This window comes from Rhinolophus sinicus, chromosome 13 (assembly GCF_057876585.1).
Source record: "Rhinolophus sinicus isolate RSI-liver-muscle chromosome 13, RSI-T2T, whole genome shotgun sequence".
Taxonomy (NCBI): domain Eukaryota; kingdom Metazoa; phylum Chordata; class Mammalia; order Chiroptera; family Rhinolophidae; genus Rhinolophus; species Rhinolophus sinicus.
In genome coordinates, this window is record NC_142513.1 from 47,145,760 (window position 1) to 47,162,135 (window position 16,376).

General features: G+C 44.8%; 1 protein-coding gene across 6 annotated transcripts in view; it reads left to right on the forward strand.

The window, feature by feature from the left end:
• OCA2 (OCA2 melanosomal transmembrane protein) overlaps window positions 1-16,376 on the forward strand; it is an 82,174-nt gene that overhangs the window by 60,352 nt on the left and 5,446 nt on the right. For 4 of the 6 annotated variants that reach the window (XM_074317610.2, XM_074317608.2, XM_074317609.2 and 1 more), the window contains exons 20-22: window positions 10,045-10,104; window positions 10,653-10,757; window positions 14,901-14,994. In XM_074317610.2, the coding sequence (XP_074173711.2) occupies window positions 10,045-10,104; window positions 10,653-10,757; window positions 14,901-14,994 (259 nt within the window). Of the gene's footprint in view, window positions 1-9,228; window positions 9,385-10,044; window positions 10,105-10,652; window positions 10,758-14,900; window positions 14,995-16,376 lie in introns of those variants that run through there. The other 2 variants (XR_012491200.2, XR_002139338.3) reach the window with 2 other exon arrangements.

Sequence of the window (16,376 nt, forward strand, 5' to 3'; positions counted from 1 at the left end):
GTCTCTCCCAGGGCCTCCTCTTGTCGTGTTGGGGGCTGGGAGGTGCTGGTTGGGGGGGGGGGACGAAGATGTCATGCTGCAGAGGTCCTGCACCAGTTCACTTTCCTCTTACTCGATTTGTTTCCAGGCTTCCTAGCTGTGCTTAGCAGAGATGAGCAGGAGAAGGGTCTGTGCTGTTTTGTCTGACCTAGAAGTCTCCTGAAATGGCCCATTCACTTATTTTTAATGTGTCATGTTGTTGTTAGTTGGTTTCTAGGAAAGAACATGTATTTGGATCTAATTTTAAACTATATGCTGTTGTGTATTTTTGATTTTTGATATACCAGTATATTTGATGTACTGTTGTGTTTCCTTGATATTTCTTCTTCCCCTCTATTGAGGTACTACGTTGTTAAATTTTCTTTGCAACTATTTTCACAGTGTTTTGAGGTTATAGATCATATTTGTATTCTCTTTGTTATTAGCTTAAATATTTTAAGAAACACATTTAAACCCATATTTATAACCGTAAGAAGAAAACAAGAGTCGCTGGCTGTCTTAGGGCTCTGGGACAGTCATGGATTTCATGGCCTCCCAGCCAGTGTGAGAATCTTGAATGAGGCGGTGCTTCCACTGTGCTTCGTGCATTGGGAAGCTGGTCCTCCAGGGCCTCTGGGCTCTTTTGGGGAAACTGAACAGAAGCTGTCCCTCTGTTGCTGCGACACCATGCATTTCCCTGCAGGCTTTGGCAGGAACAGCCGTGTTTGGTGTCCTGACAGCAGCGTGCTGTCATCGCACTGCAATGAAGTGAGTAGATGCGGCTCAGAGGCTGAAGCGACCTGCTGCTCCCCCCCCCCCCCACTGGTGTCACTCCCGCCACGGACTCCTTGCTCACTGAGCCCAGCCCCGGTGGCCCCTCGCTGCGTGAGTGTGCGTTTGCACTTGTCACTGCCACCTGGTGGCTGCTGCTGCCCTGCCAGGCACTCTCAAGTCTGCATCCTCGGGGCTCCTGGGCCTGAGGAAAGGGCCTCCTATCACTTGTTTGCTCCTTCCCTGCTTTCCTTCTCTTGCAACAGGTTATCACCTAAATATGCTTTGTGTGTGAGCATGTGCATGTGTGTGTTGCGTGTATATGTAAATTTGCCGGTCTTGTGTCACCAGAATAGAAAGCCCCAGGAGTCAGTGAATATGTCCTTGCTGGTGCCTGCTGTGTCCCCAGCCTCACAATGCCTGGCACCCAGGGGTCGTATGCGTCAAACAATACAGGGACTGAGCCATGTAGAATGTTGGTTTACGAGGATCTCATATTTACAAAATACTGATGCTTCGAAATCAAACCGTGTGTCATTCATAATAATTGTCACAGGCGCTGTGGAGAGTGGTTCATCTAAGAAGGCTGCTCGTAAGAATATTTTTGTCAGAATCTTGAACTGAGAAAAAAGAGAAAAAATAATTTTGCTATTTCTTGGCAAACTTAGAAAGCTTTGGTGATTTCTTGGCTTCTGAACAATGAGTTCTCCATGTGGGCGCGTCCGTGCTTTGTATTCATTCCCTTCTTTGGGTGTCCAGGAGATTTGGAGAGGCCTCTGTGCGTCTGGATTTATTTGTGTCTCTGCCAGTGGGATATCTTTAGCTATGCCAAGACTGTCACTGAAAATAATAACAGCGCTAATAATAGGTAGGATAAAGGCTCTAATTTTAGGTTGCATGTAATAATTTCACGTGAATAGTGAATAACTCAACCAAATTCCAAACCAGGCTTCACTGCAGCCTTGTAAATTGTCCTTGGCAATCCTTCACTTTCTTGTGTGAATTATTTTTGGGTATAAGTTCCCTTTATTCATAAGCCCTAGGGCTTATAATATAAAAGTCATATATCTCTTCTATTCTCAGCTGTCTTGAGAAATGTTAAGATTAACTGAGAAATAACATAATGTGAATGAAAGAATGTTCATTTACTGGGAAAATTAACTTAAAGTGTGCTGGTAGAGAGCAACGTCATCTACACGCCGCCCTGGGAGGGAAGGGGGTCAGAGAGTGGCCACCAGTAGTTCTGTTTACAAGCTCAAATGCACCAATGGCTTATTCTTCTTGCCTTAAAACAAGAAAACTAACCAAATGAAAACACAAGAAAATACAGTGCTATCACTATGAAAAACACTCAACAAAAATCAACAATTATTTTATTCCTTTAATGTGGTGTTTTTCAGTAATTATTCAAGTCACTTCTAATGTTTCTCCTTCATGGCATATAACCATAGATAGGATTCATTTTTACCCCATAGATGCATTTAAGTGGATTTCTGATTCCAGTGTGGAGGAGCACCATAAGAAGAAGGTTATTTGTAGAAAGAGAGATTGGTCCCTGATTGGCTCCCAGGCACGTGAACATGAGGGTCATTTAAATGTTGCTTCTTCTCATAGCTGAGTGTGTAAGGAACAGCTGCCTCACAAACAGGATTGCCTCACGTCATTCGGGGAGGAAGGGACACACAATCACTTTTATTTTTCAATGTTTGTAGCAAAAAAGATTCATAACAGTTGTGATAGTCCTTTTCAGACCCAGCTCTGACAGTCTGCAGAAATGATGGTGTCATTCAAGTTCAACTAAAATAATAATAATTATCATGTATTCCAGATGTTTGTGAAAATAGCTGGATGCATCAGCTGCTAAACACGTAAGAACTTGCAATATATTTCAGAGGCTTTAAACATCAGAATTTTTTTCACTCGGGTCAGTTTTGTTGGGGACAATTTGAAAATAAGCTAGGATGTCATGAAAAGGACAACTCCGCAGGGAAGAGTAGAGCAGAGGGCATCTGGTAAAAGGACCCAAAGGGCACCTTGACTTTGTACTTGACTTCTTGAGAACCGACGTACTTGGGCCTGCCCTCGGTACAGTTGATGGGCATGGAGACTTTTCCGGGTTTTCTGCCCAGTTCTGATAGGAGTCAGGCCGACCCATTCCTTCCCTCGTTATCCAGAATTGCTGTGTGACTGGTGCTGACCTCTCTTACCTGTAGAGGGCTTCAGGGGGACACAGGTCCTACCTGTGCCCCTGCCCAGGTCCCTGTGCTGATGATGCACAGGTCAACTGGGGAGGCTTGGGCACAGGAGAAGTAACACATTTAATCTATTTTTAAATATAGAATTGCGTTGAAGAGGACCATTTTAATAGAGTTTCATAATAAGAAAGAATGTTGAGTTTCATTCCTCCCTCTGATTACAACTAAAACACTGGACAAAATACACAAATAAACTATCCATGAACACTGGAAAATAAGCAAAAGCAGGTGGATTGTGGAGAAGGGTCAGCACCTGGAGAAGTGACCCTCTTTAGAGGTAGTTTTCCTGCTTTTCTTTCTCCTGGATGTCCCTTCAGGGCAGGCTTCTGTCAGAGGGTGGCTTGGTGGTATAGATGACTAATATCCCATAGCATCCCTCTCTCTCCATCCAGAGAACCAAGAAAAGTAGCCCCTGTGGACTGGAGTATGGGGGGACCTCAGGAAAGAGCCAGAGGAACCGTCCACCCCATTTCTCTCTGCATGAGCTGGCATAAGTCCCAACTTAGTTTCTGAACAACTCATGTGGGGCAGATCCAGACCAGCTAGCAAAGGCCTGGAGAGGTCGAACCATCCATACATGCCTTTGCCTAACTCCTGAATGAGGGGTATGCTGGATGGCACACATCAACATGGTAGGGCTCAAGGCTCAAATGAATAAGTCTGTGACAACTGCACTGCGTGTGTGAGATAGACCCAGACTGTCAGAGTGAGATCTGTGACAACTGCACCATGTGTGAGATAGACCCAGAGTGTCACTGAGTGTGAACTATGACAACTGCACTGCGTGTGTGAGATAGACCCAGACTGTCACAGAAAGTGTGAGCTGGACCCACTGCTCACTGAGGGGGAGATGGAAATTGTGGTCCCCACCTACTTCTAAACAAAAGAAAGGCAAACAAAACAAAACAAAATAAAATAAAACAAAACAAAAAAATCCCTAGAAGATTATAAGGACCCAGAGTTTACATATGTTACCATATCCAGGAGACAGTGCTGAAGGATTCAGCCTACGAAGAATGAGGAAAATGTAATCAATTCTCCACGGAAAAAGGCAGTCAACAGATCTCAAACCCAAGATGGCCCAGATGTTGAGTGACTGAAGAATTTAAAGTGGCTATTATAACTATGCTCAGTGAGGTGAAGAAAAATGAATTTGAAGTAAATGAAAAGGTAGGAGTTCTCAGGAAAGAACAGAAATGATCAAACAGAACCAAAGGTCAGAACATAAAAATATAATACTTTAAATAAAAAAACCCAATGGGTTCAATAACAGAATAAATGTGACAGAGGAAAAGGCCAGTAAACCAAAAACAGAGCAACACAAGTCATTGAATCTGAAGACCATAGAGAGAAATTATTTTTTAATGATCAAAGCACGTGCTCCTGTGGGACAATATAAATATCGAGTTGCTAGCAAAGGAGTAAGAGATAGGAGAGAAAAACATCTTTGAAGAACAGGGTAAAAAATCAAAGATCATACCCTGTATACATCACAACCAAACTGCTAAAAACTAGACAAAGAAACAGATACTGAAAACAGGACATGTTAACATCCAAAGACGGTGATGTGAAGGGCTGCTTGTCACTGGAAGGCCAGGGGACAGGAGGACAGCCACGTGAGGTACTGGAAGATAGGAGCTGTCAGACCACAGTTCTTTACCCAGAGAAATCACTCTCGGTTTCCTCAGGTGGAGGCTGAAGGATGTGAGACCGCAGGCTAACTGGATCTTTGCAAATGAAGAAAGAAACCAGAAATGGTAACTAGTTGGGTAAATATTAAAACAAATTTTTTTCTCCTGTGAAGTTCTTTAAAGTTAGTTGTGACTGTTGAAAGTATAAGTTGCAATATTGTCTGGTGAGAGTTTTGTTGTATGTAGGTGAAATACATATGACAACTATAACATGAAGGGAAATATGAGAGGTCAAGGCTGATACATTTTACTTGATGCAATAAAATATTAACTAAGCCAACTGTAGAAAAATTAGGTATGTATATTGTAATACCTGGAGTAACTACTAAAAATACAAGTAAAATATTTGGATAAAAAGCCAACTGATAAGAATAAAATAGTATTGAAGTAGCCTCAAGTAAAGCAGGAAAAATGGGCTGAGACATGAATAGAAAACTAGGAACAAACAAAAAAATAATAAGTTTGCTGACCTGAATGCAACTCTATCAATAATTACATTAAGTATAACGTTCCAATTAGGAGGAAGGTATTGGGGGACTAGTTACAAAAATAAGACTAATGTTTGCTGCCTACAAGAGATGTCATTTTAATATTAAGATACAGACAGATTGGAGGTAAGTGAATGGAAAAATATGTAGTATGAAGACAGTAAACATAAAGGCTAAAATGGCTTTAAAGTAGACTTCAAGACAAATAGTGTTATTAGAGATAATGAGGGATGTTTAATGATGACAAATGGGACAGCTTATCAGGAAGACATAACAATTACAAATGTTCCTCAGAAAGCAATTGATTCACTAAATTAAAACAAAGTAGACGATTCCACAGTCATAGAAGGTTTTATCACACTTTTCTCGGAAAGTGACAGAGCATCTAGACAAGAAAGCCATGACATCTGTAGAATACATGAACAACATTATCCACCATTTCAGTTTGATTGGCGTTTGTGGGACACCCCATCCAACAGCTGCACTGTGCCATGGTGAGCCCACAAGTTGTGTCATTCCACTGTGTGTGCTGTGACCACAACAGATTTAATCAGAAATCAGTAACAATCAGATCTCTGAGAAAACCCCAGTGTCTTGAAATTCAGCAACACAATTCTAATCGTCATGAATCAGAGATGAGAAAATATTTAAAAATAAATGTCAATGAAAATAAAACACATAAAAAGTTTTGGATGCAGCTGCAGCTGGCTGAAAGGGAAACTTATAGATTAGACATTCATAATAGAAAAGAAGAAAGACCTAAACCCAGCTACCTAATGTTCTAGTTTAAGAAACAATTGTATTCACAGTGGTACCAAAAACATTTTAAAAACTAGGAATAAATCTAACAAAATATGCCTAAGATCTCTATACCAAAAAATACTGAGAGGTTGCTAAAACTTTTAAAGAAAAGAACTAAATAAATGGACAAATAGTCCATATTCACAGACAGGAATTTGCAATTTTGTTTAGTTGGCAATTCTTGCCATCTTAATCTATAGTTTCAATACAACCCCAGTAAAAATTTAAACTGATTTTTCTGCTGCAATTGACAAGCTAACTATATAGTTTACATAGAAATTCTAAGGACCTAGAATAACCAAAGCACTTTTCAAAGTGCAGCATTGGGGCACTTTCTTTACCCGATTTCACAACTAAACTAAAGCTAGAGTAATGAAGACAAAGTGGCATTAGCACAAGACAGATGTATAGAACCAGAATCCAGGACCAGACCATGTACATGTGCTCAATTGATTTTTAACGGAAGTACCAAAGCAATTCAGTGGGGAGATGAGTGTCTGTTGGGCAAATGGTGCTGGGTCAGGTGGCTATACGTGTGAAAATGAAAAGGCTGTGACTGAACTGCACTTGCTCCCTCATCTTCTTGGAAGTAGCCTGAGTCATGGTCCCCTCCGCATTGCTGACGGCTTCCGACATGTGATCTCTCTCAGTCGCCCATGAGTATAAATTTTTAGTCTTCACTCTCAATTGAATATTTTCTATTTTATTATTTTCTCCTTTTCAGTTCCTTTGGGTTCAATTTGTTGTTTTATTTCCCCCAACTTTTGAAGATGGATGCTCTGGTTTTTCATATTCATACTTTATATTTTCCAATATGATATTTAAGGCTATAAATTTCCCATTAGCACAGATTTAGCTGCATTTCCTCAAGTTTTGATATATATTTTAATTGTATTTACATTTTCATTCATTCAAACATTTTACATTTTCATTATGATTTCTTGACTCATGTTTATTTTTTCTTAATTAGGCAACTTCCCAAAATGATTGTAAATTTGTCTATTTGTCCTTGTAGTTCTATTTATGTTTTATATATTTTGAGGCCATGTTATCAGGCACATATAAATTTAGAGTTGTTAACTCCTCATGGTGAACAAAAAAGAGTTACAAAACTTTCACTTATTAAACATTGCAAGGTATATATATTTCTATCTTTTATCTTTCAGCTTTTCTATACCTTTATGGTGTAGATGTGTCTTTGGCCAATAGCGTGTATTGGGTATGAAACTAAAATTTTTAATTCATTCTGACGATCCATCTTTTTAGTGTTAATAATATATTCTGTTTATATTTAATGACATTACTGATATGTTTGGTTTAAATCTGCCATCTTTTTATTAGTCTTACCTTTCATATATTTTTTAAATTAAAATTTATTGGGGTGATAATGATTAGTAAAGTTACATAGATTTCAGGCGTACATTCTGTAATACATCATCTGTATATCACGTTGTGTGCTCATCACCCAGAATGAGTTCTCCTTCCATCACCATATATTTGATCCTGTTTATTTTCAGTTTCCTTCCCTATCTTTATTTGAATCAATTGAAGATTATTTAAAATCCTGTTTCCCCTTTTGGCAGTTATATACCCTTTTAGTATTCTTTTACTGGTTTACTCTAGAGATGACAGCCTACATCCTTGACTCACCAAGGGCCAATATTAAGTGATACTTTTACACTCTTCAAGCCTATTTTCTTTAAGCAAAATTCCTCTTCTGTATTCTGGGACTGAATTCTCACTCATGGTGCTTATCTTTTTGAGTCCTTGATGATTCTCGATCATCATTTTATTACTTGATCTTAATCTGTGGTTCTCCTGAAAGCCTGTGTTTGGGATGCTTTCCTGCAGAAACAGCTGTGTCTGCTTCTACTGGGTGCCAGGGGATAATCCCAACCTGTCTCGAGGAGCTCAGTTCAGTGCGAGAATCTAGGTTTCTCTATACCTCATTGCTGCTCACGCCTCATGCTCTGACTTCAGCTTGGTCGGCCTCAAGCTCAAGGCAGCTGCAGCCCTTCTGGCCGTCCAAGTCGGGGGCTGCCAGGAGCAGGAGACATTTTCATTGGGGGTACAGGGGGTTCCTTGGAAAACACTGTATCGTCTTGCTAATTGAGGAATGCCCTAGAAGAGTGTTTTATCTGGGATCTAGTATGTATTTGGCTTGTAAGAGGGACCCTTAAGCCTCCTCATCCATTATTTTGAAAGAAGCAGTAGCATTGGCTTACTGTATTTGCCTAATTTCAATGGGGCAAGGATGTCAGACCTTTGTGGAATCAGCCTCTTGCAACCTGTTTCTGCCACAGAAGAATAACGAGGTTTCATATTGCTATGCAGTCACCTTTTCATTGTATAAATTGATGGAGGAGATTATAATCTTCAACTATACACAAACTTTAGTTTGATGGTGTATAAAATACACATTGTATATTTACAGCTTTAGGCTTGATAGAGTGAGGTGTTAACATAGTTATTTCGTTTGCCATTTTATAAAAGAGTACTTTATTGGATGTTGCATTTTCCTCATATTTTGAGTTTTTTTCCCCAATTGAGACCAGTTCCTTTGAATTGAGTTACTAGATGTAATGTTGAAGCATTTTGAATATTTTCCTTTCTTTCGTCTTATACTGCATGCCACGGACCGTAAGATTTGGGATGACCATATGACACTAATATATTAAGGTGTAGTTGAGGTACACATGAAGGTGTGCACATAATGTGTGTGTGCACACGCGCGTGCACATGACCGTTGCTATTTGGTATCTAGCAGAAAGTTTTGATCTAGTTTAGACCCGACTTTTGTTTCAATCAATAGTATATAACAAAATGAAAGATGTGGCTACATTTCATTTTTTTTTTTTTTTTTTTTTGCAATTTAAAATTTTATTTTGGTAGAATTTGGATGACTATAAATCAGTAATTTGTAGTAGGGGGTGATTTCACGCCCTGTGTGACATTGGGTCACACTGGGTTAGATGCTGCTAAACCTCCCGCAATACCAGGGCAGCCCCCGACAAAGAATGAGCTTGAAAATCCTGCTCTAAGTAGCTCCCCCCTCAGGAGTTAGTTGATATCATAGAGGACTTGATTGAGAACCGCTCGATGACCAACACTTGGACTCCACAGCTTTTATTTGTTTAGATTTCCTTTGAAAAGTATTATTATTTATTGAAGTGGAGTTGACATGCAGTGCTATGTTGGCTTCAGGTGTATACCGTAGTGACGTGCTGCTTACACACCTTACGATGCGACCACCGCACTAAGTGTAGTGACCCTCTGTTCCCATACAAGGTGTTACTGATGACTTCCCTTTGCTGGGCGCCACAGCTTTCAAGTGAAGGCTAAGAAACCACGGGACACAAGGTGGGGGTTTCAGCTTGTACTGAAGCACGGCCAGGCTGATGTTTTCAGTTCTCACATTCAGCATGATGACATGGCTGTGACGAGGCCACATTCGAGAGGTGCTGGGCAGCCGTCACCCCCATGCCTGCTGCCTCTTCTCCCGCCATCCGTGTCCTTCATCTGACCCTTCCTAGCTGTCCCTGGACACAGGTCTAGTGATCTGAAAATGCACTCCAGCTAAGTGGACCTCCCTTCCTTTCTTTGACCGTCACATAAACCATGCATTTCCTTTTTATTCCTCTCAAATTCTGTGATGTTTAACTTGAAGAAGAAATTTGGAGTGCATCTTACTTGAAAGACCTGTGTGGAGGGGCATTTCATTACATACGGCTGCCCTGTCATCCTACACACACAGCTTCAGAGAGAGATGGCCTGCCATTCGAATTTGCATTTAGCATGGACAGTGACACGCATGAACGAGAACGCCTGCCTCTGCTGACTCTCCAGTGTGCACGTGTGACTGAATCATTTATAGGTGGTGCATTTGAGTCTGATCTTTTACAAGATCTACCCCAGCTCTACCTTGTGTTCAGTTATTTCCCTTTGAATGACGTGGTTTTTTAACATGTGCATATGTTCTCCGTTTGAAACTGATTCTCCTCCTGCATCCATTTCTCCTAGGCACTGGCACACCTTCACTTAATTGAGTACGTCGGAGAGCAGACTGCTTTGCTAATAAAGGTACATTAAATGCTGCAACATGACATGCTCCAGCCCCAGCGCCTTTGATTTTGTACAAAAAATTCTGGCAAGAATAGAGCACGTTAATTATGTGGAAAGAGCAGCAGAGGACCTGTTTTATCCTGGGGAGCATGGAGATGCCGGGAGACTTTTCCCAAAGACTGCATAATTACGATGCCTGTAATTTTGCTATTAGCCTTTGGTTAAAACCTGTCTAAGGAGAGAACTGAGACGCCGTCTCAGTAAGTGATGCGAGAGCTCCCAGCCTGCAGCTGAGTGGGAGGGCAGGGCGAGTGACCCGTGTGTGCTGCCACTGGGAACGGGGTCACTCTGGCCCTCATAGTGGGGGGACTTGGGTGTAGCTGGGCATCGCTCCCCCGTTACCGGTAGAACCCGCCCAGGTGGGTCCTGTTTGCACACCTGTGCTGCCTTGCTGTCCTCGTGTACAGAGGACGCAGACAGCCTGCCCCCCTGCGAGCCCTCCCATGTGCAAGTCAGGTACGCGGTGCATGCGACGTGACAGTGCGGCCCTTACCTGCTCCTTCCAGGGGGTCCCCGAGGACCGGCGCCTCACAGCCGCCATCGTCCTGGTGGTCTGGGTCTCAGCCACGGTGTCATCGCTGATCGACAACATCCCCTTCACAGCTGCAATGGTGAGTCGCACGTCCTCCGTGTCCTGAGGGCCCCACCCCAGCCTGGGTTCCCCTCCCTGCAGAGGAGGCAGAGGCTGGGCCGGGCCCTTGACTGCATGCACAGGTTGACAGCACGAACGTGGCCGAGCCCAGCAGCGGGCAAGGAGCTGAGGCCTGTGGCTGCCCTGGGCAGCGCGTCCTGGCTCCGCCTGACAGCTGCTGCCCCTCAGGGGAAAGGCAGTCTGATTTCATTCTGTTAAAGAAACCTGGAAGACACGAAAAGACGGGCGGCTGAAGGCACTCAGTTGGTGTCCCCTGTGGACGGAAAGCCGGTCTGCCGCCCACAGTCTGCTGGGGCGCTCACCTCCCACGTGGGGAGCTGACCAGTGTTTCCTCTTTACCTCAGGTTTTCTGGTTTTATTTTTAAGAGAGAAAATGTTGTAGATGAATGTGACCTTTTCTGTCCCCTCAACCCCCCCACCCCCTATCTCTCCATCTCCTGAGGGAACTACACTCATGAGCTTGGAGCACATTCATTCATTCCATGGCACATTGTGGAAGGGATAAAGGGAAAACCTTGGTTTATGTGTCAGCATGGATGGAAAACAAACACTGAGAGGCCAAAGCAACAGCTGTGTGTGTCAGAGCCCCCCTGTCTGCCGTGTGACTTCACCAGGCCAGCACCTGGCATGCATGGTGGCTGCGCCAGCCACAAGAGTGCATGGACGGGGTTTCTGACTCAGGTTGGAAGGGGCACAGAAGTGACCTGTCACAGTCTTTGGGTGGGAAGTGGACACACGGCCCTGCCCATGCAGGGGTCTGAGAAGTGTGTGGCACAGGACATTGGGTGGCACTGAGAGCTGTGCCATGTGCTCTCGCTCCCATCCTCCCTCGTTTGCACGTGGGTGTCTTCACCACTTGTTTCTGTGGTGGTCACGGGCTGTGGTCTGTAGGATTTCATACTGAAACACCCCTGAACCGTTTACTCCGTGTGTGTGTGTGTATGTGTGTGTGTGTAAGCAGTTTTGTACACGTGCACGTGTGCCGACTGTGGTGTTAGAGTCACCACTGCCAGTCTGATCGCTCTGCTGACACGGCAGCTCATGTTAGGGGTTCTCCATGTCACCTCGCAAGCGACCACGTTTTCCTGCAGATTCTGCAGGCGAGCTAGGCGGTGGGCCGTCTGCGCTGCCCCCCGCTGCTGCTTTCACACGTGTGAGGTCTGTCCTCTGCTCTGCTTGGGGCCCCTGCCTGGTTTATTTTTCTCCAATTCTTTATTTTCAGTCTTTCTTAAATTTTTTTTTTTTTTAATTTTTCCTTGGTTATATTTTTGAAGCAGCATGCAAATGGAGTTTTTAAATTCCAACCAAATAATCTCTGTGTTTTTCAGAGAATAGTTTAGTAGTTTCATGTGTTATTGTGTTGACTGATAGACCTGAGTTTATTTCTACCAGTTGGCTGTGGTTTTACATTTTTTCTGCTTTTTCTTTGTGGGTTCTTTTGTTCCCTATCACCTCCTCACTTCGCTTGGATTGATAAATCTCATCCGCCAGCTGGCTTGGCCGATGCAGGTTTTATTCCTGAGTCTTTCAGTGGGCTCTTCTGTCCTTCAGAAACCCCACGCACTGCGCACTGTCCTTAGGTGAACTATTCTGAAACTAACAGACATGGGTTCTGCTGGGTGCGATGGGCATGCACCCCACTGTGTGCGGGCCCCAACAGAATGCCGTCAGGTCACGGGCAGGACAGCGGACTCAGGCCACTTTCCTGAGCCCGGTGCTGGGCAGCCCTCCTGGGCCTTTGTCTGTGATGAAGCTGCCGCTGGTAACAGCTGTCCCCCAATTTTCTCCTTCTGGGCCTTGGGATCCCACCTCACCAACAGAGCACTGTGCATTCCCCAGTGGGACGCTGTCCCTTCCCTGTGGCATTGGGGACCGCTAGACGCACTGGCTTCTAAAGGGAGTGAGGAAGCCCTCAGAGCTGCAGACACTGCCCGTGGATGTGGGCCTTCCTCAGTTCCAGCCCCAGCTGTCCTCGGAATAAAGCCACATGTCTGCGGACATCTCCAGCTGGTTCTGGCCTCTGAGAGGTGACTTTGGTGTCCTGCCTGGAGAGGGTATCCTGCCCCAGGAGTGTCTTCACTGCAAAACCCTCTGAACTCGAAGAGTTCACTGGAAAAACCGGTTTAGCAATTTGGTCTAGGCTTTCAAAGAACCAACTCTGAGTTTCATTAATTCTCTCTTGTTTTTTAAGCCTTTATTTCATTTATTTCTGCTCTGTGTTTATTATTTTTTTCTATCTACTCAGTTTGGGCTTTGTTTTTCTTTTTCTAGTTTTTTAGGTATGAGATTAGATTATTTATTTGAGATTTTTTTGTTGTTTGTTGAGGTGGGTAGGCCTGCAGTGTTATAAACTTCCCTCTTGGAACTCCTTCAGCTGTGTCCAATAGATTTTGTAATGTTATGTTTCCATTTTCATTTGTCTCAGGATATTTTTGATTTCCTCTCTGAGTTCTTCTCTGACTCATTGGTTGTTTAGCAGCATGTTGTTCAGCTTCCTCATGTTTGTGTTTTTTCACTTTTCTTCTTGTAATTGATTCCTAGTTTTGTATCGTTGTGGTTGGAAAAGATGCTTGATCTGATTTCAGTCTTCTCTAATTTACTGAGACTGATTTTTTGACTGCCACGTGGTATATCCTGGAGAATGTTCCATGAGCACTGGAAAACTGTGTATTCCACTGTTCTTGGATAGACTGTTCTGTATGTATCTATCGAGTACATCTGGTCTAACGTGTCCTTTAAAGCCAATGTCTCCTTGTGGGTTTTCTGTCTGGTGACCCAGCCACTGATGAAAGGAGTAGTGTTAAAGCCCCTCCTTTTATTGCAGTTTTATCTGTTAGTTAACATTTGCTTTTGTATCTGGCCGGCTTGCTCTTCTCATGGCTGAGCCTGAAGCTCCGAGAGGCTTGAGGTTACACAAGCTGCTTCCTTTCAGTGCACCCAGTTCCATGGTCAAAGCAGACCCTTGGCCAAGCCCACAGTCAGCGGGGTGGGGACTTGGGTCCGTCTGTCCCACTGGGGGCCACTGCACAGGACATGCACGTGAAGTCCTACTACAGGGATAAAGAGTTGGGGGGTAACCCGATCTTCCCAAATGAGCAGTGAGGTGTTACTTTCATGACATAGGAGACCTGGTATCCAGCAGAGCATGGCTTTGTTGACCCCCAATTCTCTACAGGAAGTGAAATCACATGTCCACATTCATTTTATCTTTCTGTTTGTGATTTTGGGTAGTCCTTTCCAGATGGGTTCTGCTTGGAGCCCTCCTCCTCCTGCTCTTTAGAGAAGATCACACAAGGTCACCGCCCCAAGGCAGCCGGTCCGGGGTCTCTCCTGAACCTTGCCTGAGCTGGCTTGAGGTGCCTGCCATGGCCACCTGGACCAAAATCTCTGAGCTAGCGTCTGTATCTTTGTCCTTTGTTAGCAACGTGACCCACCAGGGGCAAGGTTTTGGAATACAGACGTCATAAAGCGGCTTCACCACCGCTGCATGTTTCACCGATGACAGGAATGTGAGGTTCACCTCCGTCAGACAGGTGTACCAGTGCTGGGGTGACTTCCTGGAGAACCCTACCTCCTAGGTGTCGACCCTGATGCCGGTTAAGCTACGGACATCAGCAGATGTGGGTGACTGTGCAGACGGCAGAGGGAAGAGCACCTGGTGTGGGCTCACCAAGTTGGAATCAGAATTATGGTCGCGGTTCCTGGCCTGGCCACTCACTCCCGCCTTGATTTCCTCCTCTCTCAGTGGGCCTGAGGGCTGTTTGAGGGTTAAACATGTGCACGGAGCTGGCACAGGAGCTGACCCACTGCAGGGCCGATAGGTGTTGCTAGGAGATCACGGTCCCAGGCTCTGTATGAGGGTCTCTGGGACTTCATCCCATTTGAGACCCATGCTGGTGGCCTGGGCAGCCGAAGAGGACAGCGGGTCACGTGGCTGGAAACACAGGCACCAGTGGGCTCAAACCAAGGTTTTATGGGTCCCAGTGTTCATGCTGTGGTCCTTACCATTGGGCGGCGGGACAGAGCTTTGGGATTTGCCAGTCCCAGTGCAGGCAGCCCCTTTGACTTCATGGTGTGACGTCACTGTCCTTTCCCTCTGCAGATCCCAGTGCTCCTGAGCCTCAGCCGAGACCCCGAGGTCAGCCTGCCTGCACCACCCCTCATGTACGCGCTGGCCCTTGGCGCCTGCCTGGGAGGTAAGGGGGCCGACGCGTGGACCCATGGCTAGTGCGCGCATGACAGGGTGTCTGCAGGACTTTCTCAGTGGACACCCGTCTTCAGCTTTGGTTGGAGTGATTCTAATGCTACTCAGTTCCTCTGTGAAGCCTGTCACTTCCCACTATGCAGCCTGAGCCTACGGCATGAGGACGGTCCTTCCTTATGTCTCAGTTAGTGCATTCTCACTGTGCGCTCGCGCCCACGCACTCTCACAGTGCCCCCGGGTGCCGCTCTTGTTCAGAAACAGGTTTCAAGTCAGAAGCCATTCTCAGTTGCATTTTCTTTTCTCTCCTTGGCGTGGGGTGGGGTGGAATGATGGATGGCTGGAATAAGAAGAGTAAGAAAAAGAAAGACTTTTGGGGGGAGGGTGTTGTCCTTTGGAGAAGCTGAAAAGTGAATTGGAGAAAGTATCGGGAGAGAGAGAGACCTCACTGAGCAGACAGGTCTCTGTGACTGGCTGAGGACAGGTTGCATGCGTCCTCCTCACATTTAGGCCTTGTCACCTTAGGGAACACAAGCGGATTGTGAAGAATCTTAGATAAGCACGCCAGATATGTTGTAAGTTTTTATTCGTACATCCAGTCGTGCTTAGCTAATCCAGCTTCCCTTGTTCTTTGATTGATTTCTGACTATTAAATCAATAACCTTCAGTTTAGTTCCTCTCCTTGTTTGTAAAGGGGGATTAATGTCAAGCAGTGAAGTTGCTATGATTTCTAGAGACAGAATTCACATAGTTCAGCAACTGAGGCCTCAGATTCTTTTAAGTGTACAGACGTGTTCCCACGGCCCCCAGAACCAGCCCCAGGAGGGGCAGGCACTGTGCTCAGAGCCACATTTAATGTCAATGACGGGAGCAGGCCTGAGAGACACTTGGAGAGTGACCTCAGGGTGGGTTTGTTCACACAGCTACTGTAACCCACCTTGTGTTCTTTTCTTGTTTTTCTATTTCGAGGCTGTCCGGACGTGGCCTCTTCTTTGTATCCTTAGTTATAGGGGTTCTGTTCAACTAGTGGTCAGATGATTCCTGAGGTTGATTCTTCTGTAATTTATCTGTAATTTTGGTGTGATTCTGGGAGGCCACAGGCAGAGCATTCACCTAATCTGCCATCTTGGACCTTCTCTGTGACCTGGCTCTCTTGGGTGGGAGAGTCACCAAAGCTGCGACAATCCTGTCAGCAGTTCTCTATGGCCTTCCTCATGGAGCACTCAGGGGGCACCAGGAGAAGACTGAGGAAGGTCGGACCAAGCTCCAGGGAGGGCCGTGTGAGCTGGACTAGAAGTGTGGTATGTCAAGGAGAGACGTTAACACGGACATCTATGCAGCCTCACACAGAGAACAAGAGAAGACCACTTCAGTCCG